This window comes from Apostichopus japonicus, chromosome 18 (genome assembly GCF_037975245.1).
Source record: "Apostichopus japonicus isolate 1M-3 chromosome 18, ASM3797524v1, whole genome shotgun sequence".
NCBI lineage: Eukaryota > Metazoa > Echinodermata > Holothuroidea > Aspidochirotida > Stichopodidae > Apostichopus > Apostichopus japonicus.
In genome coordinates, this window is record NC_092578.1 from 1,822,141 (window position 1) to 1,847,201 (window position 25,061).

Sequence of the window (25,061 nt, forward strand, 5' to 3'; positions counted from 1 at the left end):
ATTTTCATTTCATTTCATTTATTTTTCCATTTCCTCACAATGTTTATCTAATAATATGACGGTGAAGACAATACCATGCAAAGAAAATAATAAGTAATAAATCATATAAAAGAAAAATAATGAAAATTACTGAGAGAAAATGGTGGAAGGGCTTGGAGGCCGTAGCTTGTACAAGAAGCCCACCAAAATAAAGATAACAAGTATAAAGGATATGGGCATGATAATAAAGCCCCTTACCAAGAAGACCTATACCACCCCCCCCCCACCCCTAAACTAAACAAAAAAGGCATTTTGATAATGTGGGAAATACTTAAAGTCAGAGACAAATGTAGATCTATAGATGTTGATAATTGGATAAAAGATGATTTTTCAACTTGAATGAAAATGAATTAAGGTACTTAATATTTCTCAATGTATGACTTAGGCTATTCCAGAAATTAACACCATAACAGACGATGGAACGTTCAAAGACATCAGTATTTATGGGCAATGAAAATAAATGTCCAGAGGATCTGCAATGCAACACCAGCTCAATTGTATCCTGAGGTATATGTGAATACTCTAACCATCTTTGTTTGTAGATATGTGAAAGAATAATTTGGTTAAATAGGAAATTCCTAGGAAAGTTTTAACAAAAAACTCTCTCTTTTTTTTGTCTTCCCATCTGGCAGCTGCCATTCGCTCTTATACCAGTCCTTACATTTACCAGTAGCAAGGCGTTGATGCACGACTTTAAGAATGGAATGTGAGTATTCTAATGGTCATATAAATCTTCAATAGTGATGCTTGCAGACGACACCAGTATTTTTTTCAATGACACAGATACAAAACGCCTTGAGAGTACTGTTTGCAGTGAACTTGTGTTATACTCTGATTGATATGTATTGTCACTTAGTTAACTTATTATATTGTGAAGAAACAAATAAATGAAATGAAATGTAACCTTATCCTAACATCATCATCAGCACTATGACAGACTAGGGGGTGGGGGGGGGGGGGAAGGGGAACCATATTGATATAAAAAATTGTTCTCTCTCTGAAATAATTCTGCAATTAAATTTGAGAGGTTCTGAGCAACTTACATCCTAAATTGTTAATTCTGAGTTTGTAAGAATGTTTGATAGTCCGTTCGCCTAAAGACTTACTGATAGAATATATAAATATGTACTAGTAAAACTAAAAGAAAATGAACGGAAAATTGTGATGGAATATTAGTGTGGATATAAAGGACAACAATGTTGGGTATGTCATGGTCTAAATCTTGTTTTTTTTGACATCTGTGGTCTAAACTTTGATAATTGCCATCCATGTCTTTTCTGAAATATATCATTTTAGTACTGTTTTGTTGATTTTAATTTTACAGTTTTGCAACAGTGGTGTGTTGCATTTTGGCAGTTGTGATCATTGGCATCAATATGTTCTTTGTGATTACCTATGTCCAAGATCTGCCGGTGGTCGTGTTACCTTTTATTGGCATTGTGATGCTGTTATACCTCCTGTTTGTCTTTTACCTGGTGAGTAACTCAATTTGAAACGAGAAATGAAAGAAAGAAACAAACCAATTGGTCAAGCTCTTGACAACATATTATGTTCGCTGAGATTTCAAGATTCATTCATATTTTGTTGTGTATATTTGTGATGTCATACATTGGCAACACAACAAACTGTCCTTATGTTTTTCATGAATTTTTTCCAATGTTGCAAGTATACCCCTCCACAACGAGATAATGTCGATGAAGTAACTTTATTACTAACATAAAAAAAACCATCTCATTATCTGGTTGTACTATTTTCAAAAGATTCAAGTTTAAAGAAAGTCTTAAGCAGTTACTGGTACACTGTAGAGTAGGAGTTTCGTTGCACATACAGAATGCACAGTGCTTCCAGGATCCAGGGAAAACTATAACATGTTGAAAACCGTACTGTATATTTCCGAAATCTCATAAACATGACAAAAGAATTGTGTCATTTCTGTACAGCCATTGGTCAATGACAAAAACTTATAATCAAGAATCATTTATGCATAACCTAATTTGTTGCCTGCTTGTCAAACATGTTTTGAACACGGGACAATTGCCCGGTTTGGTTAGGCTTCAATGTTACATAGCTGTTTAACTGTAGTCCTATTCGTTTCTATGAACTCTTAATGGGAAGATTGGAAAGCAAATGATTTCATGCTTGATGCAGTAAAACACAAGAAGTCCAAAGGTCTTTATATTCTACATAAAATAGATTTTAGTTTCGTTCAAGTTTTTTATGTTTGTTTTATGATTTCTCTGAAGTGTTTTGTTGTATTGTTGATGAAGATAATCAGGTTCCGCTGTTGAAGCATTATGGCTGAAGTGTGGAACAGAGCCATTTAGTTACAGCTGTGACATCTTGAAATGTGTAAAAACTTGACTAGAATCTTCTATTTAGCATTTGGATTTAAATATGTGGACATATTGTAATCCTGCCTCCTCATGAGTGTGATTTTCTTTCCAAAGAACAAAGGCCTTTGCTAGACTAATTAATCGCAGATCAAACTGGACAGACAGATTATGTTGTGGGTAGTCACTTTCATATTTAAATAAATTAATTAAAATAAATAATTTCGCAGAAAAATTTCCTACTTGAAGTAAACAATGCTGAAAAGAAAACCACTGCCTACCCCCACTCCATTCCCAGCTCAATCTCCCCTCCATTACCCCTCTACAAAACCCTCCCTCAACCTACCCACCCCCCCTCCATCCCCCTCTACAAAACTTACCTTCATTGTCAATCTTGTGATTGTTTTCCAGGGTTTAGTATGTGTCTACAATCTTGGAGGAACATTCTTGGAAAGAATTCCTGTAAGTTGATTTTGTTTTTCTACCTTTTTTTTTTTTTAACTTACTGATCACACAAAATCCTGTTTTTCTCCCCTTCTCTCAATACATTCTGTCAGGGGTCAGACATTATCCTTGCCTGATTATTTCGCATACTTGTTTCGAACATGGCTAATTGGCCCAAAAATAACTTTTGATTCACTGACTCAAAAACAAAAATCGAACAGTGAATAAAACCACTGGGATGGAGGTTAATGGACTATATGATGAAATGAAAGATATTTATTGATTCAGATGAAAATTTTGCTTCAAAATGTTATGTTGCCATCGGCACCCGTGTTTCATTCCTGGATGAAGAAGGAGAAGACTAAATATTGGATTTATCTGATTTATAGCAAGCATTCTGATCACTAACCTCAATCCATATTTCTTTGGTATTTGTTATTCCATCTGGCAATGTTTTGATTCATGTCAATTGTTAGTCATATTTTTTGTTGTATTTATTTATTCATTTGACATTCTTTAGTCTATGGAACTGTTTTATCTCTGTTCTGTGTTTTTTTGTTTTTTTTTGTGACATTTCTTGGTCTATAAATTTATTTTAACAAGTTTGTCTATGATTAGTTGTCTTAGTTGTATTTTTCATTAACAGTTTTTTTTTCAGTATAACTATTTTGTTTGTGTTCAGTATTTTTTTGTCTATTCATTTGATAACTGTTTGTAATTGTTGCTGTTTTTTCTATGTTCAGTATTTTATCAATCTATTGTTTATCTGGTTCTTTCATTGGGCAATATTGCACTAAGTTGCTTTCCTTTTCCATTTTTTAATATTTTTTTTTGTAGATTCTTTGGTATTTTCTTTTGCTGTAATTCATATCATCTGAGGACAGTAGTCATATTGTCTCAAGAATGCTTATTTTCTTTTTTGGGTGTAGAAAAATGTATATTCATTCGTTTCACGTAAAGCGTAGTTGCATAGAGTACCTGTTGTTTTGTAGAAATAAAACAATCAAAAATGTTGGCAGTTTCATCCAGTCACAATTGTCAGAACCCCTGTTCATTTGAAGAAAAATAAACCCAAATCTCATGTAAGCACAGTTAATACACTTCCAGTCTATTTTGTAGAAATATACAATCACAATTGGGACATTCTATGTAATCACAATTGTTCAGAAATTCCTGTTCATTTGAAGAAAAATGAATCCGGTTCTAATGTAATCATAGATCAAGTCTATTTGGTATAGATATAAAATCACAATGGGGTTTCCATGTAATCACAATTGTTCAGAAATTCCTGTTCATTTGAAGAAAAATGAATCCGGTTCTAATGTAATCATAGATCAAGTCTATTTTTGTATAGATATAAAATCACAATGGGGTTTCCATGTAATCACAATTGTTCAGAAGTTCCTGATCATTTGAAGAACTATACATCCACTGTTAAACACAATTGTTTACTCTACCGATCCAATTATAGGAATATACTAATTTAAATAATTCCTGTGGCTGTGCATATTTTCCAGATTTAGCTGCTTCCTGTAGATTTGATTTTTATTTCCTCCAGAATAGCATCTGCTTTGTAGAAATATACAGCCAATTAACAGCTGTTTCATTCAATCGTTTTTGTTTTGCATAAATAAGTGAAACGTAGCCTTTGGAATATTTAACGTCACTCATGTATTCTGTTGCAGTTCTTCATCTTACCTTAGTTTCACACTTAAATAACAGGTTTTAAATATATCCTTTCTTTTTGGCTTCTCCCTGTGGTTGGCTAATTACCATAATCATATTAATTTTCAATAATTAACCCAAATTCTTGATTTACCTAAAAGCATCTTAACATGTTATATGTATTTAGGGAAAAGAGAATCGCAGTTTCACCGTTTTTCCTGAATTAGTTTTCCCACATCCATGATCATATAATATATATTAGAAATCATCACAAAAGGTTATAAATATATATTTTACTGTTCATGCAAAGACAGTGTTTACTCTTGGAATGCTGTTAATATCCAACGCTTGGTCAATCGCTGATTGTCAGTACTGGCTGATATGGAGTATGGAGACAATGGGGTTGAAAACAGTTACCCCTCCTCCTAAATGGTAACATGATTGTACCCTACCACGACCCCCTCGTCGGTTATAACTGGTGTTTATAATACTGGTTGTTTTATCTCATACAGGGTTTCATGTGGATAATTGGGAGAGACTTGTATGACTTGGAACCTTTGGAGGAAACTTCCCCTGCCACCAATGACAAGTAAACGAGATAAAAAAATGATAGGTGATCATGAAACTTATTTAATGAACCCTTAAAACTAACAAATATGTTCTCGTAGAGGGTGGGTAATCGTAGGATTTGAGGAGAAAGGTGAGTTGAGGTGAGGGGATGAGAGGGTTGGGGAAAATCTTGATTTGCCTCTGTAGGTTGTTAGCTGGTTGTCCATCAGACAAACGTAGACATTCCTCGTAAAGATCTTGCGGACATCAAAGCTAGTTGTACCATGAGAATAAGATTTATATACATGTAGGTGAAAGGTTAACCGAGTGCTTTGACTAACTAAACCAGGTGTTCCCCAGAGAGACCTTAAAGATGACCAGTTTCTTTGTCAGACAAGATGCTGAATTGTCTGACATTGATTGTTAGACATCGATCCTCTGTGAGGAGAAAGTGGTTTTAAAGTTCAGGGTGAAAGAGGAAAGAGGGGTGGAGGAGAGAGATTAAAGAGAGGTGCATTAAGAAGTGAGGTTTGAGTGCTCTACTTCTGCATGCATGACATTTGCATAATGCATGGTTCACACTAACTTTCATGGTTGGCACAACACAGGCGTCATGCTTCCACAAGACCTTTGACCTTTACCCTTGATAGTGCCCTTATGAGATGTGATTAAATGACCAGTTATTTTTGACATGTTTATGCATTCATGCTGTTTTGTGATTACAAGATGGTACCATTGCTGTGTACTGTATGTGTTCACAAAATGCTCCTCATGTATTAGATGCTGCCATTCATACTGAAACATTCTCATTTGTGTGAAAGAATGTTATCTTGATAAGATGTGACATCTTGATGTGACATCTTGATAAGATGTGACATTCCTACCCTGCAACTGTCATTCATATGTATAAGTCACTTGTGAACATTGCCTTCATTCTTGCTAATTCTAAATATTTATAACCCTGAGATACTGATTATTAGATGCTGCCATTCATACTGAAACATTCTCATATTTGTAAGAGAATGTTATCGTATTAGATATGACAATCCTACCCTGCAACTGTCATTACATGTATTACTTGTGAACATTGCCTTCATACTTGCTAATTCTAAATATTCATAACCCTGAGATACTGATTATTAGATGCTGCCATTCATACTGAAACATTCTCACTTATGCAAATAATTTATCTGACAGGCTGTGATATTCCTCCTCAATAACTTGCCTTTAATGTATATAGTTCACTTGGGAAGACATGTGTCCTACTCACCAACTTATATTATTTAAGAATTTATCTGACAGGCTGTGATATTCCTCCTCAATAACTTGCCTTTAATGTATATAGTTCACTTGGGAAGACATCTGTCCTACTCACCAACTTATGCAATTTTAGAATTTATCTGACAGGCTGTTATATTCCTCCTCAATAACTCACAATTAATGTCTATAGTTCACTTGGAACGACATCTGTCCTACTCACCAACTGATAACAATACTAATAACCAGAGATACAGAGTGAGACATATTAAGATATGTGCGACTTATCAGGGTTTCATAAAAATGACACAAGTTTGAGCTAAAGCTTTTAAGTCTGAGATCCAAGTGAATTTGAGATACAAACCAAGCAGAATAAATACCGTCTAAATCATGACAAATAGTTAACGTCGTCGTGTTTACTGTTTACAATGACGCAATCACCAAACAGTACAAAATTGTTGGGAATGAATCGAGAACAAAAGTATGAAAAATCAACAGACAAGGGAGTACTGTATTTCAGAAGAGTTATCTATTTACTTTCATCCTTCCAAGTAATTTCCACCTAACTATTTATTCTGCCAATCACGGTTGAGTATCTAATCATGACAATTCTATTTCATGTAACTACTGTCACCGTAAGATAGGACTTTGAAATGAATTGTGTATAAAAAAGTATTAGTGTACATATCACTGAGTTTATTGAAATGTTATCTATACTCTTTCATACACGCAATGCATTCCTACCTGTCTGTGTTAGTAGACTTGGAAATGAATTGTGTATAAAAAGTATTAGTGAACATATCACTGTGAGTTAATTGAAATATTATCTATACTTTTTCACACATGCAATGCATTCCTACCTTGGAAATGAATTGTGTATGAAAAGTATTAGTGAACATATCACTGTGAGTTAATTGAAATGTTATCAATACTCTTTCACACATGCAATGCATTCCTACCTTGGAAATGAATTGTGTATGAAAAGTATTAGTGAACATATCACTGTGAGTTAATTGAAATGTTATCTATACTCTTTCATACATGCAATACATTCCTACCTTGGAAATGAATAGTGTATAAAAAGTATCAGTGAACATATCACTGTGAGTTAATTGAAATGTTATCTATACTCTTTCATACACGCAATGCATTCCTACCTTGCTGCACTTAACCTAAGCAGCTACTGTACTAGCAATTAAATGATTTAACAAAAGTCATAAAAAATATAAAAAAAAAAAAAATATATAAAAAAACTGATAGCAAACTGCTTATCCACTAAAGAGCCTGTGTAAGAGAATGTGTAATAGTATAAGAGGGGCCTGATGTTTTGATCCTAGCAGGATCTTCTTCACTTTTCATTCAGCCTCTGAAGATGATCCTGCTAGGATCTTAACGTCAGGCCCTCTTACTTTTACACAAAAGTCATAACTTATTCACACAAATTAAACACAGGTGTTTTTTTTTCAAAGATTGATTTACTTTTTCACCCTTTTTTTTTTCTTGACATTTTGGTTTAATTGTTCCGTTATTCTCGTTATTTAATATCAGAGCAATTCACATCAATCCTGCTTCAAAGAACGCTCTCAACAAAGCAAAACAAAATAGAGATGTGAAGAGAAAATAAAAAATATCCTTTTGCTTTCCTTCTTTAGAACTTTGAACAACATTTCATGCACCTAGTTTAATGTTCCATGTTTGGCTTTTTGCTCTAAAAAGAAAAAAAAATCTTGTAGGATAAACTTGGTTTTTCCCCTGTTTTTTTTATATTGTTTATATTAGTTTTGAGTGTGACTCGTCTGTGTTTGTACATCACATCTGCTATCCTTTGTTATTAGTCCCTGTTTATTTGTTTTCCTCTTGTTTTCCAAGTTGAATGTGAATGGCCAAAATATATTTTGTTTTTAATTCATATTTTCTTCACTCCATGGAGTGTTGTCTTGACAAAACAAATGTTAATTTGTGATTAGCTCATTATTACAACATTATTACATCATCATTTCATAGCAGAGGGCAAAGTTTCAGAGTCTCGTTCGCATGTAGGAATTTGGTTAAACCGTTCGTGATCGTAAAATTATCGAAGGCTAAATTCTGCCATTTTGAGCAGACAGGAGACAATTGATAAATCCTGTAGAGAATATTACTCGGCTAGATTGTTTAAATATGTCGAGAAATAAAATATTACAGTCAAATTGAATGCTTTTTGTGCCATTAATAATTATTAAAATAGTAGTTGAAGGATGACCTTAGGCACGAAATTCATATCGAATAATTTTCATCCTGTTAAAGTTTTTGGGAAATAACCGTTTGTGTGTGTCTGGGGTTCATTAAGTTAAAGATGCTTGACTACCGTTAGGTGAGCTCATCAGATGCGATGCTACAAAAGTGAATAGGGAATGATATGACCTTGTATGACCTCAGGTAACATGTCGCCATTGCTTCACAAATTTGTCAAGAAAAATATGGTCGTGAATGTCATCCACCCGGGAGCGATGTTATTTCATATTAAGTTAAAAAGGACATATTTTGTTAGAATTATTAGAATTAAAAAAAAAAAAATGGGATTTGGACAGTAAAACATTTCGGCCATCTCTGATGTTTTAAGGCTGGATATCATAAAAACCAGAATAACTATAGAATCATATTCTTTTTTCTTTAACTTTTTACATATCAAGACTGGCCCTTTAATGGCAAGGTTGTCTCCATTGTTAAGGTAGCTGATAATCATCTGTACCTCTGAAATGAAGTGAATAGTGAACCTATTTTCAGGGTCATTTTGAAATGAATACATACTCCCAAATCTAAAAATACTTTTTCTTCCACCACAAATATTTTGAATTTTGACCATGCATGGTTGGTTTTGAAATACAGGCATCAAATCACTGCTGATCAGACAATAACTATCCCTCATAAACAATAAGTATTCCTCTTTTGATGAACACAAAGAGAGCATTTGCTATTGACTTCCCTAGACTTCTATACTTTGACTTGTTATTAATTCAGCTTGCGGCTTCGATAAGCCAATGAGGCTTCTTTGCGAGTTCCTGCTTGCAGTAGGATCTAAAATACATACATACAGTACATACATACATATATACATACTGTTATGAAGGTTGCATTTATGATTAAAACAATTTATGGCATGGCTTTTTTTGGTAATATTTGTTTACAGTTATTATTTAATAAAAGTCTCCTTAAACAGAGTCGTTTGTTAACTAGGCCGGTCACAGTTGTATTTCTGAAAAATGTGAGGAATAAGCTGTAAATTTTACAAAATGTTATGCTGATGATTACATAGTAGTTTAGCAGTACAGGGATTGATGTATGTTTATGAATGTAACAAAATTACTAATTAATCAATGATTTAATATCTGTCAGATTGGGCTTTCCAGCATTCAAGCTGAGGGGGCTGTCATGTCGTTCCTACTGTTGATGTACCTCTGCATCCAGGAAACATGACACAGTGGCAGAGCGTCCATACAGTCAGGGGGGGGCGGACGCCCCCCCGATGGACTCAAATCAGGGTTGTCCAACCTACGGCCCGCGGGCCACAGTCCGACCCGCTGCAGGGTTGCGTCAGGCCCGCCAGAGATGCTCTACGGTGCGAGCAGATTTATTGATAACAATTTGAAGCTATATAATCAATCATTTACACCTTCTGGGTCCAAAAAACTGCATACAGGTCAGTTTGTGTGACAATCTCTCAGTGGACGGGGGGGGGGGGGCGGCTGAACTTTATTCATTTGTTTCATCAGGAAGGAGAATTATTCAGTGCGCTCCGCGCGCAGTGCTCACATTGTGTTGCCTTGGGCGTCGGGCAAAAAATCGTGCGTAGGGTTCATGCGGCCCCGTCCTTCATCATGATCATTCCATGTGGCCCTCCTCTGCAAAAGGTTGGACAACCCTGACTCAAATGGACTGCTGGTGCCCTTTTCAGCTTTTTACCACTTTTTAATTATTTGCAATTATTAATTTTTTTTATGCGCTCTCATCTACCTATTGACATTTGTCACATTTTGTTGGCGATGACCCCTATTTATTATTATTCTTTTTTTCTTCTCTCTTTATAGATGGCTTCTTCTCTTCTTGTTAAGACAAATTATGAACTGAACGGTTCTGAGTTAGATGTCAGTAACTCACAGGAACTTTCTACACCGACGGATCACAACTGAAGACACCTTAATAACCATGGCAACAGAGATAACCTCATCCCTATGCTATGATAGTTGATTTGGTTCTCTGGCTATTTTGCCATTGATATTTATTTCTCTTTTTGTTATTTAAAACCTTGGACAACATTTTCAGACTATGTAGTAATTGGATTGGAACTTTGAGCCATTCAAAAATTGTCATGAATGTTTGTACAATACATGCTGCACTGTCAAGTGAAATGAAGTCATTGCGAGTGTGCTTTACCTCACAGGCTTACGGTTGAACACTGTTACTGTACTTTGGACAGCAGCAAGATACCCTAATTGTTTTTGTTCTCCTTTAAGGTGATCAAGCATCTTCATTGGCATGATGATATCATGCATCCTCTTAATCATTGGTTTGCAATACGTTGAATACATCACAAAATCCATAAATTTGCTGTGTCGAAAAAAAGAGAAGCTGTCTCAGGAACAGAATCCCTACATTGAGGCTTATATCAAATATAATATTACAAATAAAAACTAAAGAGATTCATCTCGCCAACCAGCAGTGCATATTGTGTGAGGTGAGGAGTGCAATAGTTTTATGTCATATGCAACCACTCCCCCCACCCCCTCCCCCCACCCCCTCAGTGTTCTACTGTACTTTTGATACTGTGCCTTACTGAACCAAGGTTTTTGAAGGTACATTTTAGCAAGGAATTTAATGGAATGCAGTTTAGGTAATAAGTTATTGTCATGAAGAAGAAGTTTTATGCAACTTGTATGCATGCAGTCGTTATATTGCTTAGACTATCAGATTCCATTCAGTATCTAAGTCCCCTTTGATCCGTTAAAATGCAACTATAAATAAACAGAGTATTATCTGCACCATGAACACACTGAGATCCGGGCCATTGTCTTCATTCCAGTGAAATATTTCTCACGCCACTATATATAGTATTTAATATGTCGACCATGAAGCCTTTTTGTGTCATTTGTGATAGAAAATAACTGCTTTTGTAGGCATTAGCCTATTAACATAAGTATTACACCAGCCACAGAGTAAAACCAACAGATAGCAGCATTAGCTGTACATATGTACTTAAATATGTAATATACCATATATGCTGTTCATGTACAATAGGTGTCGTCAAAGGATAGGTGTACTAAATCAAGAAAGTGTTACGTTCTATTTGTATATTAATACTGTATTAAATGCAGTGACCAGTACTTTTGATAATCTGAGACAATTGTCTTTGTTATACAGTGCATGGTAACATAGTATGATAAGTGCATGGTAACATAGTATGATAAGTGCATGGTAACATAGTATGATAAGTGCACGGTGTCTTTGTCTTTTTATGGTTGTCAGTGAAAGACACAGATATCAGAAGTGGACACGTTAGTGAAAAGGAACACAAATCCATCCATCATATACAGCCTAATATGACATAGTTCTTTGTAATAAACAACTCCCCGAAACAGACATTATTTGCTTCGAATGGGAGCGGCCATTTTGTAGAATCTGTGATGTCACAGTGCCTCCATCTAGGATCAGGTACCTGTCTAGTTTCTCTCTGTTTTACTTTTCATATTTTCAAAGTAAATTGCTATCAGTGTTGACTTTGAAGCCAATTCCATCATTACGGCTGTCATCTAGGTCATGCAAACAGCTTCCATAGTTTAGGTACATACAGCCTTCGCAAAAATCCATCTCAATTACGGAAAAATATAGATATTTGTATATAAATAAAGAAAGAAATATTTTGACTTGATCTAGTCCTCAGTGTTGTGCATGAAGAAACTTGGAAGCTGAGATATATCTGATACGGTACAAAACTTTTCCTTAGCTGTTTGAGGAAGTTGTTCCTAAAAGTCATCTCTATTAAAGAGATTACTAATAAATGGTATAAAGGTTTGTGTCTCCTTCAAGGATGTAGAAATACGTGTTACAAGTGAAAGGTGTTTTTTGAAGCCTGTACCAAACTAATCACCAGTCTACAGATGTCATTTGAAGGCTATTGTTAAACTTAACATAAACATATTAAAATGCACGTTTGTTTAGCATAGCCTTTTTAAAACTTTTTTGAAGAATTCTTTATACTTTTAACTTTGGTGACAGGCGTATTCAAAGGAGAACCGTAAAACAGTTCACTTTGATAGATATTTTTCAGAGTCACAAATGTGATAAGTAAGTCAAGATATTGAGTACTTTAAGTGATCCTTTGAGGTATTTTTTTTTACACTAGCATTACTACAAACATGTGAGATACTAACAATCCATAAACAGTTTGTTCTTATGGGCTTTCAGTGTATAGTTTTAAGTGGCAAACTTTTTTAACCTTTCTGTTGTCACATTTCCCCCTCCCCTTGCCCTCACCCCCCACCCCTATTTGTAAAGAAATAAAAGGGGTTAAGTAGAGAAAGTGACAAAAACTTGTTATCAGTAAATGTCTCAAATTATTCATGACGTTTCAGTGGCAAATCTTTAAGGATTTGTCATGGTAGTCCCTCAGACAACCAGGTCTAATGCTTTGCTTGTCAGCAGAACAAATTTGGTTTTTCACTAATAAATGTAGCATAATATTATAATGCATGACGAGTATGTACAGGTTGTTGAGGTATGGTGAATAAAACACCAGCTTTGGGTAATTAAAACTCCACTTTAGAAGCCCCTCCCCCTTCTCCCCCTTCTCCCATGGGCCTACAACTATCTAAATGATGGAGGCTGATACCAATTTTATCATTTTACCTTTTTGCAGTATTTAGTTACAGCGTCATCCGACTTGCATTTAAACAACTAGTTTTCTGGCCGACCACCTCTACAGCCGGTTTTGGTCGTTCGAATAGAAATTTGGTTTCTCGGACCGCTAAACGGCCGTTAAAATCCCCCCTTTCCCCCCACCATGCATTTGATATAGCAGTCAGGTGGGGATGTAAATCGTACAGTTTATAATTAAAATCATTATAAAGTAGTATTTTCAATTTTTATTTTATAACGGAAAGAACAATCTCCAAAATGAACGGGATGATCTTTCAGATCGGGTCATGAATCCATCGGATATGGGTTAATGACCTATATGACCTATATGACCTATATGACCTATATGTCATCTAAGAGGAACATTAATGACCTATAGGTCATCTCAGAGGGACAGAAGGAGAAATTAAGTACATGTTTGACATGGTTGCAGAATCATAATTCACTGGTGGCCTTAAAAAAGTTAAATCTAGTTTATTTCAAAAGTCCACAAAAAAAAAAGTTCTATATTTTTTAGGAAAAAAAATTATGCAAAATAACAAAACAAAAGAATAACACACACATAAAAACATGTTTTAAATTGATATAAATGTTTGTATATAAATGCTGTACTCAATGAAATGTACAAAAGTTCTATTTCTAAAGGAAGTTGTTTAATGAGTTGAATTCATGAGTTTATTCTTGGACATTGAAGAGAGAAATTTTCATTGGATCAATCTGAAAAATTTTCTTTGTCAAATACCATCTAATAAGCATAATATTAAGTTTTTGAAATTACCCCCAAATGCTGGTATGAATGTTTTGCATTATTAGCATCCCATGCACAGTTAATTTCTGTTTGAGTGCCTTGCCCTTTAAACAATGACCAGTGCACCCACCTCCTCAAAGAGATTTATACTCTCTGTACCAGGTTAACAGTAGAAGACAATAAAACCTGGAGTTTTTCATTCTTGTTGTATTTTGCCTTGTTACGGGACAGACGTTCACAAAGATTTTAAAATTCTTGCCTAATAATGAGTTAATGTTGAGTAGAAAAATCTAATAATTTGTCAATAGTATGAATTTTATCACTGACAAATCAGTCAACAAATCAACATAGTTATAATAATCAAAACTATGTATTTATAAATCATTTAATCTACTAATATCGAGAAATCACTGTTGGAAAATTCTACCAAAGTTATAAAAATTTATTGATGCTTTTTTTTTAGTTCTTAATTAAGTGAGCAAGTCGTTAACATTCCTATAAGACGATGACATAAATTGATTCAACCTTTGCTTCATTATTTCCTTTTCTACTTCAAACAAATATTGTATCAATTCCTTTGAATCAGCTAGTATGTCTATAATCAAAGCAGAGTAACTGGGCGTGGCTTATTGCACTGCCTCTCAACCAATAACAAGATAGTGTCATCTCATTATAAAGAGGTGGGTAGGGCTACATCATAAGTCATGTGGCATGTTAAAACGTCTGTCAATATTTCTAAGTGGGCGTGGCTTATTGCACTGCCTCTCAACCAATAACAAGATAGTGTCATCTCATTATAAAGAGGTGGGTAGGGCTACATCATAAGTCATGTGGCATGTTAAAACGTCTGTCAATATTTCTAAGTGGGCGTGGCTTATTGCACTGCCTCCCAACCAATAACAAGATAGTGTCATCTCATTATAAAGAGGTGGGTAGGGCTACATCATAAGTCATGTGGCATGTGAAAACATCTGTCAATATTTCTAAGTGGGCGTGGCTTCGTACCCTGCCACCAAGTCAGCAGCAAGGTAGTGTCTTTGTTATGATCACAATTGTGGGAAGGTTTACTTGCAATGCTAAGTAATTTACCATTGTGTATGATGCATATATATAGGGTAATGAATTGTATTAAAAATCTAATGGGCGTGGTTTCTTGCTCTGCCACATAATCAGTTACAATCTGTATCAATTCTCAAAACCTGAAACCTAGACTTAATTGTGTTTGTGAAATTATCAATTTGATCCGTCTAGAATATATGGTCAGTATATTTATTTAGATTGAAAGTGTTAAACTGTCTACTAAAGAGGATTGGAATTCAGAATAGGCTTAATATATATGGTGAAGTCATACATGGTTTTTTACCTCCCAAGTTTGGGGGGGGGGGGGGTCCTTTCAGTAGGCTTGATAGTGACCAAAGTATTTGGGCCATATATTCAGGTCTATAAATTTTGTCAATCTCAAGTGAATCACCACAAATTGACAGGGAAATTGTAATTCAATTTGTAATTCATTTATTTGCAATTTGTAATTCAAATTGTAATTCAATACAAAAAGAGCAAAGGATTCCAAGCATTTTTTTGTTGTGCCCAGAGTTTCCTTGTTGGCTTTTCTTCAGACATCTTGTATTTACATTAGATGTAAGTTGATATTGGTTGATACTGATGGAAAAACTTGTTGTATTTATAGACAATCTCTCTGTCTCGTTACGGTAAATTCAAATGAAGATCAGTGATGTGTTTATCACTGCCTCCGTAATAAAGAACTCATTTTTGAAAGTACATCGTTAATTTTTCTTTCTGTTCCTTTCTGACAGTCCTAGAGTTTAAGAGTCTGAAAACCGTAAACCTGTAACCGTAAGACCGTAACCGTAAAACGGTGATTGACGGTGTTATGTCAAGTGAATATCACTAGTTCTTTTGAAAGGGAACGAAACGGTTGTGGTGCGGACATTCCAACCACTACACAAACAAGGCTCTCATAGATAAACATCACAATACCCCCTGATGTAGTTGGGTAAAGAGGTCAGTGTAAAACAACGAGAAATGAGGCTCTCACGTTATTGAATAACACAGGCAATAATGTTTAATATGGACCACAAATTCTTAATCTGGTTCAGGGACGAACCCAGGATTTTAAGAATGAGGGGGTCGTTGAACAGGCTCCCGTAGAGGGGATCAGAGAGTTTTCCCTCATAAAATAAAGGAAGGCGTGATATGATGCAATCTGAGGCATATTTAGGTAATTCGGTCTTCAATTTGGTTGTGCTAATAGCTTTTAGTTTGTTATTGTGTGGAGATCAGGGTTGTTCAACCATGGAGGTAAAAACATTTTTTACCTCCATGGTTCAACTGAAGGGCGGGGCGAGCTGTACGCCCCTAGGATCTGCCCAGTCCTTAAAGCAATACGATTAAGTATCATGGTCGGGTCTGTCTAGTTGCAGGAATTAATATTTCTGCGAGAAAGACTTTATGATCCCGTAACCGTAAGACAAAAACAAGACTCGAAATGTCACAGGGGTATACTACATCATTGAATTAATCATTTAATTAAAGGCATTGAAGACTCGCCCCAAACCATGTGCCGTGCTCTGGAATAGTTAACTTTCTGTTGCTTGCAAGTGAAGTTTTTTCTTGTTGCTACAAAATGCAGACAGTAATGAAACGTGATACCTTGTTATCTTTTATCTAGACCTGAGATGTCCATCGCTGCTATGCACACTGTGTTGTGGGTATTGACCGTAGCTGTATGTATTGACTGTACACTAGTGTCTAATTACTGTGTGTGTATTTTCTGAGGTCGATGGTGGTGTCCAACACTTCTGTTACACTTCATTCGAAACTAGGTCAGATTACCGGCATGAGACGTTTCTTTGTGCGCGAGTCTACACACCCTTTAATGTACTACATTTAAACAAAAATGGAAGTTGTTGATAGCTGCGAATCAGAAACATAACATACACACAATTTAAACATTTCTCTTCACATTATAATGTGTCTTTGGAAAGTTAGTCGCGTAAAATGCTTGAAGGTTTGTGAATGTGCAGCGCCGTTTTGTAAACTAGACCACTACCTGGTAAATGATACAGCGTCACCTGTATATAGGCATCTTCTGACGGAGGCAACCGTATGTGATCATGAGGTGTATACTATGGAACGCCGAAAGTATCAGGGATCAAGTTATTTAGTTTTCGCATCCTGGTTATATGTCTTGCGTGACTTTTCTTAAATAGCACCATATGTGTTTTGTGACCTTTAATTTCATGTGTGCGTATTATATGCTTTCTCGTGTGTGAACATGCATGATCCATTATTATCCTCGATCATTTCACATTATTCGCGTTTCCGCAGTAAGGGATACAGGGGACTGAGGATCAGTGAATATCGCTACTGTATGTCATGACGATGTCAAGAGTTGGGTACCCAAAATATTGTTATTTTTCCATTACATTATACATACATTTAATTATGTTATATTTGTACTTTTTACTTGTGCTTGTACTTGTATACATATTACACATTCAAGGAGGATTTAACCCAGAATTTTGATATAGGACGGTGAATTGTCTTAGTGGTTATCATGCAAGTGAGATGGCTCATGCGTGCATGGTTGGGGGGGGGGGGGAGTGAATGGGTAGGTTTGAATTATACTAGCGGTGATGGGCAAATATATATTTTTTGGAGAAGGGGGTAAAGGGGCCTCAGTTTTGTTTTGTTGTTCTAGACAGAGGGGGGACAAATGGCGGAGGAGCATTCCGACCCCCTCCCAATCCCCCTTTGGCGCCGCCACTGAGTATTATTCAAATCAAACTGGTCCCAAGATACAAAAAAATATATATAAATGAAGTCACAATTTCCAGTAGAACATATTTATATATGGACTGAATACAATTATGGCATATAAAGTATTCGGTTTATTCATTTACACTTACTTGAGTACGATAGTTGACTTTATTCATTGTTTGTTACTTAATAGAGCATTAAAAAAAATCATTTCTGTATTTTCTGTATTTAATAATACCGTTTAATTAGAACTACTATACTTTCTTTTATAAAGCCAAAGGGCAATACAAATGCAGTTTCCAAACTTTTTACACATAAAGTACTTATATGTTCTCACAGGAACTTAGTTACATATTCACCACATATTTATATTTCCACACATGTTCAAACATAATAAATGCTTATAGTGTTCACACATGTACCTATATGTTTCACACAGCTACTTTGTTCAAACAAGTACTATTATGTTCACACACATATTTATGTTTTCACACATGTTCAAACATAAAATATGCTTATATATTCACACATGTAACCTACTTACATGTTTCAAACAGCTACTTAGTTCAAACAAGTACTATTATGTTCACACACATATTTATTTTTTCACACATGTTCAAACATAATAAATGCTTATAATGTTCACACCATGTACTTATATGTTTCACACAGCTACTTAGTTCAAACAGGTACTATTATGTTCACACACATATTTATGTTTTCACACATGTTCAAACATAAAATATGCTTATATATTCACACATGTAACCTACTTACATGTTTCAAACAGCTACTTAGTTCAAACAGGTACTATTATATTCACACATATTTATATTTTCACACATGTTCAAACATAATAAATGCTTATAATGTTCACAACATGTACTTATATGTTTCACACAGCTACTTAGTTCAAACAGGTACTATTATGTTCACACACATATTTATGTTTTCACACATGTTCAAACATAAAATATGCTTATATATTCACACATGTAACCTACTTACATGTTTCAAACAGCTACTTAGTTCAAACAGGTACTATTATATTCACACATATTTATTTTTTCACACATGTTCAAACATAATATATGCTTATAATGTTCACACCATGTACTTATATGTTTCACACAGCTACTTAGTTCAAACAGGTACAATGTGATATTTCAAGTTGAGTGACGTCAACTAGGCTTGCATTGGCCATGAGGATAACAGCTACAGCATTAACAAGAAAACGTGCCCTCCCACAATTAGAACATGCTTGTTGAATTCCCATGGCATTGCATGCCATCGGTACTGGGATATTGTCCTGCGAATAAATCATTTTAGATAAAGCATTAACCATACAATGCGTGAATGAAAGATGAGCATAAAGAATAATGGCGATGATGAAAATGACGATGGTGTTCACCAGTGGCGTAGGAAGGTACTTTTGAGTGGGGGGGGGGGCTGAAGACTGATGGCCGGCCTGGGTGAGGGGTCTAAGGGGAGGGAGTACCCCCTCCCCTTTTGGATTTTTTTTTGCATTCCAGGTGGCCTCAGATGCAATTTGGCGCAATATAGCACACTTCAACACCCACTCCATTTTGTAAATAATTTTGCATTTTCACCTGGCCTGAGATGCAATTTGGTGCTCCAAATGAGAATTTTTCTCATTTGGAAATGAAAAAAGGGTTTTCTGACTTTCGAAGCCGGGGGGGGGGGGGGCGGAATGATACTTCCGCCCCCATATTTTTCACTGGGGGGGCTGGCGCCCCAGCCCCCCGGTTCCTACGCCCTTGGTGTTCACCGAAGACAACGATTAAGATGGCGATAATGACGGCGACGTCGACGGCCGTGCATGGTTGTGTCGGTGACTTTATTAACATTATATGACATAGAATCACTGTTGTCAAACACATGCAGTTTGCAGAAAAACCACGTCGTATTGAAAACTTTCTTCTACGATAACTTGAACCATTTTGGGGGGAAATATGAAATTATTTAACTGTATGTTAAATGAACAAACCCATTGATGTGCTAAAAGAAACAAGACTGAAAAAATGAAGTTATGATGTACCTAGATTTGCAGAATGATATCGAGGAATATATTAACAACGTTTAGTTGTTAGTCAAATTACCAAGTTGAAAAAAAGATTACATTGAATTCATTATTTTGTCATCAAGCCGTTTATTTGAGAGACTGTTCGCTCTGAAACGTCACTATTTCATATTGATCAATCAACGCCCTTCTGTTTCATGTCCACCCATGGAAAAGACACCGCGCCACCGTTACAAACCACCATACTCCTCCCTGGTCACCTGGTCTCGTATCCTCCCTACTGTTAAATAGTTTAGTAATCACATGGAAACTTGTGTAAAAGTAAGTTGGCCTGACGTTTCGATCCTAGCAGGATCTTCTTCAGAGGCTAAATGACAAGTTACAGTAACAGAGGGGACAAATGGAAACTTATATACCGAGTGTAAAACATGACAAGCAAGGAACCGAAGTCAATCATTCCATCTTATTATGGATTAACAGACAAGGGCGGCGGAAGCATTTTTATTCTGGGGGGGGGGGGGGGCACCAACGTCGAAGGGCACTTTGCAGAAATTCGATTGGACTGATGCAGCCTGATATTTAGTACCCTTTATAACTCTTATTGTATTATCTTATTTGCGTGTACACATCACACCATCAAGGCCCCCCCCCCTCCTCAAGGAAACAATGCATACCAGCACTGCAATATCCGATGTGCAAATTGGGAAACAAGGAACAAGTTTTCTTTCGAGACAAAATGAGGTGAAATCATTATAAAGTCCAAGTCCCTGCATACGTATGCGATCGATACATGCATGAAAGCAAATGAAATATGTCAAAATACGAAAGGATGGGGTAGGGTAGGGTTATGGGATATTGAAACTATACTCATTATTCATAGTAGGCTATAAATGGCTTCTGCGTATGATAAAGTCACAATGTAATATAGCAATGCCTTTTTGGAAATGCATTAGGATTTTTTAGGCAAATAGAATATGCATAATGGCACTCACCAGAATGTTAGAAGCCTTTTGGTAGTAAACATAGGCGTAGGAGGCGATGGGGGGGGGGCCCAACCATTTTTTTGGGGTGAAAATTCGGGCAATATGCAGATAATGTTTCGGGCCCCTACTGAAAGAAAAATAATTTGCTATGTGTTTTTCAATGGTTAAACTGATATTATTATGATCATTATTATTGTAACGACTTTCCCAATAATTCTAACCAATATGGAAGGGTAATAACACAGCAAATGATTGTATGTTATTGCGCAAAAAATTTTGGTAATACTTTTCGGGTAAGTCGTTACAGCCCCCGCCCTCCAAATCAAATTGGGCTCCTACGCCTATGGTAGTAAACATTTAAAACTTCCCGAAATATTCCATTCGACGTGGTTTCGCTTTGTAAACTCTTTTTTTATTAGAAATTTTTATGTAGAAAAAGGGCACATTTTTAACCTGAGGAAAAGTGGGGGGCACGTGCCCCCGGTTCCGCCGCCCTTGTTGACAGATGTAACAGAAATAGGACGAGAACGGGGTGTAGGCCCGGCCGGTGGGGGGGGGGGTGGATACTTACTATAACCTGTACCATTCTGTTTGCACTATCTATATTGTAATGTACCCTTCCGATCCTTCCTATGCACGCCAAGTTGCGCCCGGCCGGTGTCTGACGTTTAGCACGGACCTGAGTAACCGGTTCTCCACTGTTAAGGAAACACATCAAGAGGAAGAAACTAGTGGATGTCTATACATCTGTTATGATGGAAGGGGAGCCCATAATGAATGTCGTAGAAACACCTTGCATGTCCAACTTCCTTAATTACAACAGTCTGCTCTGTCATAATCATAGAGTAGGGGAAGAGGGTGGTAGGGGGGGGTAGCCTACTATTGGGAAGAGGGTGGTAGTGGGAGTAGCCTACTAATGGAAAGAGGGTGGGAAGTTGGTGAGAACATCAAAACTGTTACCATCAAGACCCAATTTGAAAAATTTCACACTGTTTATCAATTTGTTAGTCTTCGTTTACAAAGTTCCCCTCAGTCGTTTGAACGAAAGTCATGAAAACAATATAACCCCCCCCCCCCCAATAACCACTCCACTGCCATGACACTGTAATCGTATGATCATTACTATGTTAAGTCAAGTAGTGACCAAGAGTCCCTCGGAAAGGGAAAAGATTCTACACATGTGATGATAAGGTTAAATGCTGGTGAGCGATCAGCTGTTTATAGTTTACACATGCATGACCTAAGCCTTGCAAAAGGCCGAGAAGCGGTGATTCTCTTTCAACCACGGATTAAGGGGATCAAGGCACCGATCAATTGGAAATGGGGTGTAATTCCCCCCCCCCACCCCCTTGTTTCAACTCAAGATAAAAGTAGTTAATTATAAAACCTTAAATACATGTCAAATCTAATTTATAGCATTTATAGCTATTTTTTTCTCTGCTGTAGAGTCCCAGACCCTCAATACGCGAGTTCAATTTAATGAACTGAGGACAAACTCCTCCTTCTTAAAATCATGGATATGCTCCCTGGTCCATATGTCATCACCGAGACACTGAGTCCTATCTAAACTACTGCATTACTGTTGTTTAAATCAGAAAGTTATTGCATTCTCAAATCTCGGCGTTTTGAAAATATTGGCATATTCATATTAACTGTTCGATTAATTACATTTGGCATTACCGGTAACAAGATGTTAGAATACCCTCTTGAGCGGGCGTTAGCGTAACAATATCTTCAAATGTGGAATTCTCTCTAACGATCACGCCATCATTTCGCTCCAATTCAGCGTTTATTCGATCAAATGTTCTGTCATCAATGGCCTGCTGAATTTGCGCAAGTTGAGCTCCAGTTAGAGTAGGAAATTGAGGGGACAACCCCGATATGATAACTGCAGACACGGATACCAACACAATCCAAAAAACTATGTTGGTGTTGACAGGAAGATGCATTCTATTGTGGAAATGGGCAACATAAAACATATTGAAAGCGTTTTCTTTACAGTTTTATAAAAACAAAACAGTTAAAGATGCAATTAAGAATATCTTTAGGCAAAGAATGTTCTTTCAAAATTGGGTGACACAATACTAAATCGGAAATACATTACTTTGGATAACCTTGGTGAAACTCATAACTCCACTCGGAGCTTGGAACTGGCTAGGTAGAATGCATATGTTTGGTGACCATTGGATGAAACCGCTTCTCTTCATATCTGTCTCTCCTCGTAAAGTATCATATGGTTCATATAAATGGCCCACTGACTAAAGGCTCTGCTGTAGCACGCTATCATGGAAAAGTTTCTTGAGATTACGTAATCGACGGGCCAACCACAGAAACATTCAAAATCAGTGATGTTTTATATTTTCTTAATTCGTCCCCTTCATTGCTTACACCAGTAGATGTTCGTGCGCCATTATACGGGCTGTATAGGCTACTCTACGTCACACTGACGTATTAATTATATCAGTTTTTTCTCCTAATATTTAGCAATCTTTTCTAAACTGAAAGTTTCCTTGTTTTTACTTGTTTTGTTGTGTCTGCTATTATAACTGTCCCGAGATACGGGTTTATATTGTTACCCGCGTCCGCTTTTTGAAGTTGTATAGTTTCACACTACCCAATCGAACTTAAACCAACGTATAAAAATTCCTCCATGACTAACGCAAGGACATGCAAATATGGGACTAGTGTTTGTAGCGGCTTCTATATACAGAATTGAACACTATAGAAGTTGAATTCCGTATACTTGAATCCGCAAATACAATACTGCATGAAATGACTGAATACCAAACTAAATAGGTATATGCAGTAGATACGGGGATATAGCTCCCAGTTATTAGATTGGATTAGCTAGTGAATACCATGATAAAACCTAAGGTCTAAATGTTTCCGAATGGTAGTAGGGACGTAGCCAGAAGTTTGAAAGGGTAAGGGGGGGCGGGCAAAATTTTAAAATGGGCACTTCTCACAAAGGGAGCTATATTACACTTAACGGAGCGCCATGATGTACACAGAAAATGTTTCACCCAAAATGCCTCCCCACGTTGCAGGAAATAAGTAATAATAAGAGTATTGTAAATTACGTAGCAGATAAACTTTCAGGGGAAAGATTGAGAAGGGTCGCTTAGCTTCCTTCAACCTGAAAAGAGGGCTTTAATGATACTTCCTACTAGTTTAGTTAATTTTATTTGTCAGGGTTCCCAAGGGGGGCTGAGCTCCCTGTATAATGGTAGTGATAACGAACTATTTATATATAAGCTATTGACAACGACGAGAGCGATGCTCTCACTAGTTATACTGTAGCAGTAGACCGTGTCAATTGTAGTACCTTATTACGATAACGTGAAAAGTGTAGAGAGCTGATATTCGATCGACTTATAACATCCCAATACTCAGATTTGTAAATATATATATATATATATATATATATATATATAAAAAGCCTAAATATATAAGCTAATAACGGTTTTGCTATATCTTTAACACTCTAAAATGTAAGCCTACCTTGAGCTTGAGAGAGGAGTCGATTCAATCCAGCTAAATATAATAAATTTGAAACGAAACGTGTCACACTGACATCAGGGTACCGGTCTTTCGATAAGGATATTATTAACACCCTACGAACCGACGCTCATGATCCAATAGACGCGTATTTGTGCATCGAACCATAATCTAAAGTTTCACAGAAAAAAACGAAAGAAAGAAAACAAAAGAAACCCCAGAATAATATAAACGTACGTCTACTAACCAATTTCAATCAATCCGTAGGGACTTACTTTAACCATACTCGAAAAACACATTTCAAAGAATGAGGAAACAATTTGAAATTTTTCGATTTCACTTAAGGCATGTAATGAAAAAGAAAAAAGAAATCTGTCGTCATTTGTCTAAATATGGACTAAATATGGACTAAATAAAAATGGACTAAATAACAGAGCCATTGGATCGGGGACCCTAGAAGCTGCAGAGCTTTTCCATATTTATTGTTCTCTCATCAAGGGCGGCGGAACCGGGGGGGCACGTGCCCCCCCCCCCACTTTTCCTCAGGTTAAAAATGTGCCCTTTTTCTACATAAAAATTGAGGTGTCTTAAGTTAGCAAGAGGCCAGGGAACCAGAATGAACACTCGAGAAGGGCCGTTTCCGGCCATCTGAGGGGTTTGTAAACCAAAAATTTTCTTGTACGCTCCGCGCCAACCAATGGTGGCGCTCCGCTCAGATAGTCGTGCATACGACTTTGCAAATCCTGGCTACGCCCCTGACTTTTAATGATTTTCTGTGGGTCAAACTCAAAGCTATTTCGAATGGAAAAAATTTGTTAAGATATAAACAAGATATA

The 25,061-nt window shown here is 36.4% G+C and overlaps 1 protein-coding gene and 1 long non-coding RNA gene across 7 annotated transcripts in view; one reads left to right on the plus strand and one right to left on the minus strand.

Annotated features, from left to right (window-relative positions):
- The window catches only part of LOC139958796 (natural resistance-associated macrophage protein 2-like), a 32,687-nt gene extending 16,976 nt beyond the window's left edge, over positions 1 to 15,711 (plus strand). For 4 of the 6 annotated variants that reach the window (XM_071956134.1, XM_071956135.1, XM_071956138.1 and 1 more), the window contains 4 exons: positions 672 to 745; positions 1,364 to 1,514; positions 2,781 to 2,831; positions 10,352 to 15,711. In XM_071956134.1, coding sequence (XP_071812235.1) covers positions 672 to 745; positions 1,364 to 1,514; positions 2,781 to 2,831; positions 10,352 to 10,453 — 378 coding nt within the window. In that variant the 3' untranslated portion in view covers positions 10,454 to 15,711. Of the gene's footprint in view, positions 1 to 671; positions 746 to 1,363; positions 1,515 to 2,780; positions 2,832 to 4,990; positions 5,092 to 10,351 lie in introns of all 6 variants that reach the window. The other 2 variants (XM_071956136.1, XM_071956139.1) reach the window with 1 other exon arrangement.
- Positions 15,712 to 17,773: 2,062 nt separating this feature from the next.
- LOC139958798 (uncharacterized) lies at positions 17,774 to 24,385 on the minus strand. The gene is made up of 4 exons (XR_011789878.1): positions 24,229 to 24,385; positions 22,408 to 22,677; positions 21,299 to 21,425; positions 17,774 to 19,012 (listed from the first exon to the last, which is right to left on the minus strand). It is a non-coding gene; the product is annotated as an uncharacterized lncRNA (long non-coding RNA).
- Between the last annotated feature and the right edge of the window lie 676 nt (positions 24,386 to 25,061).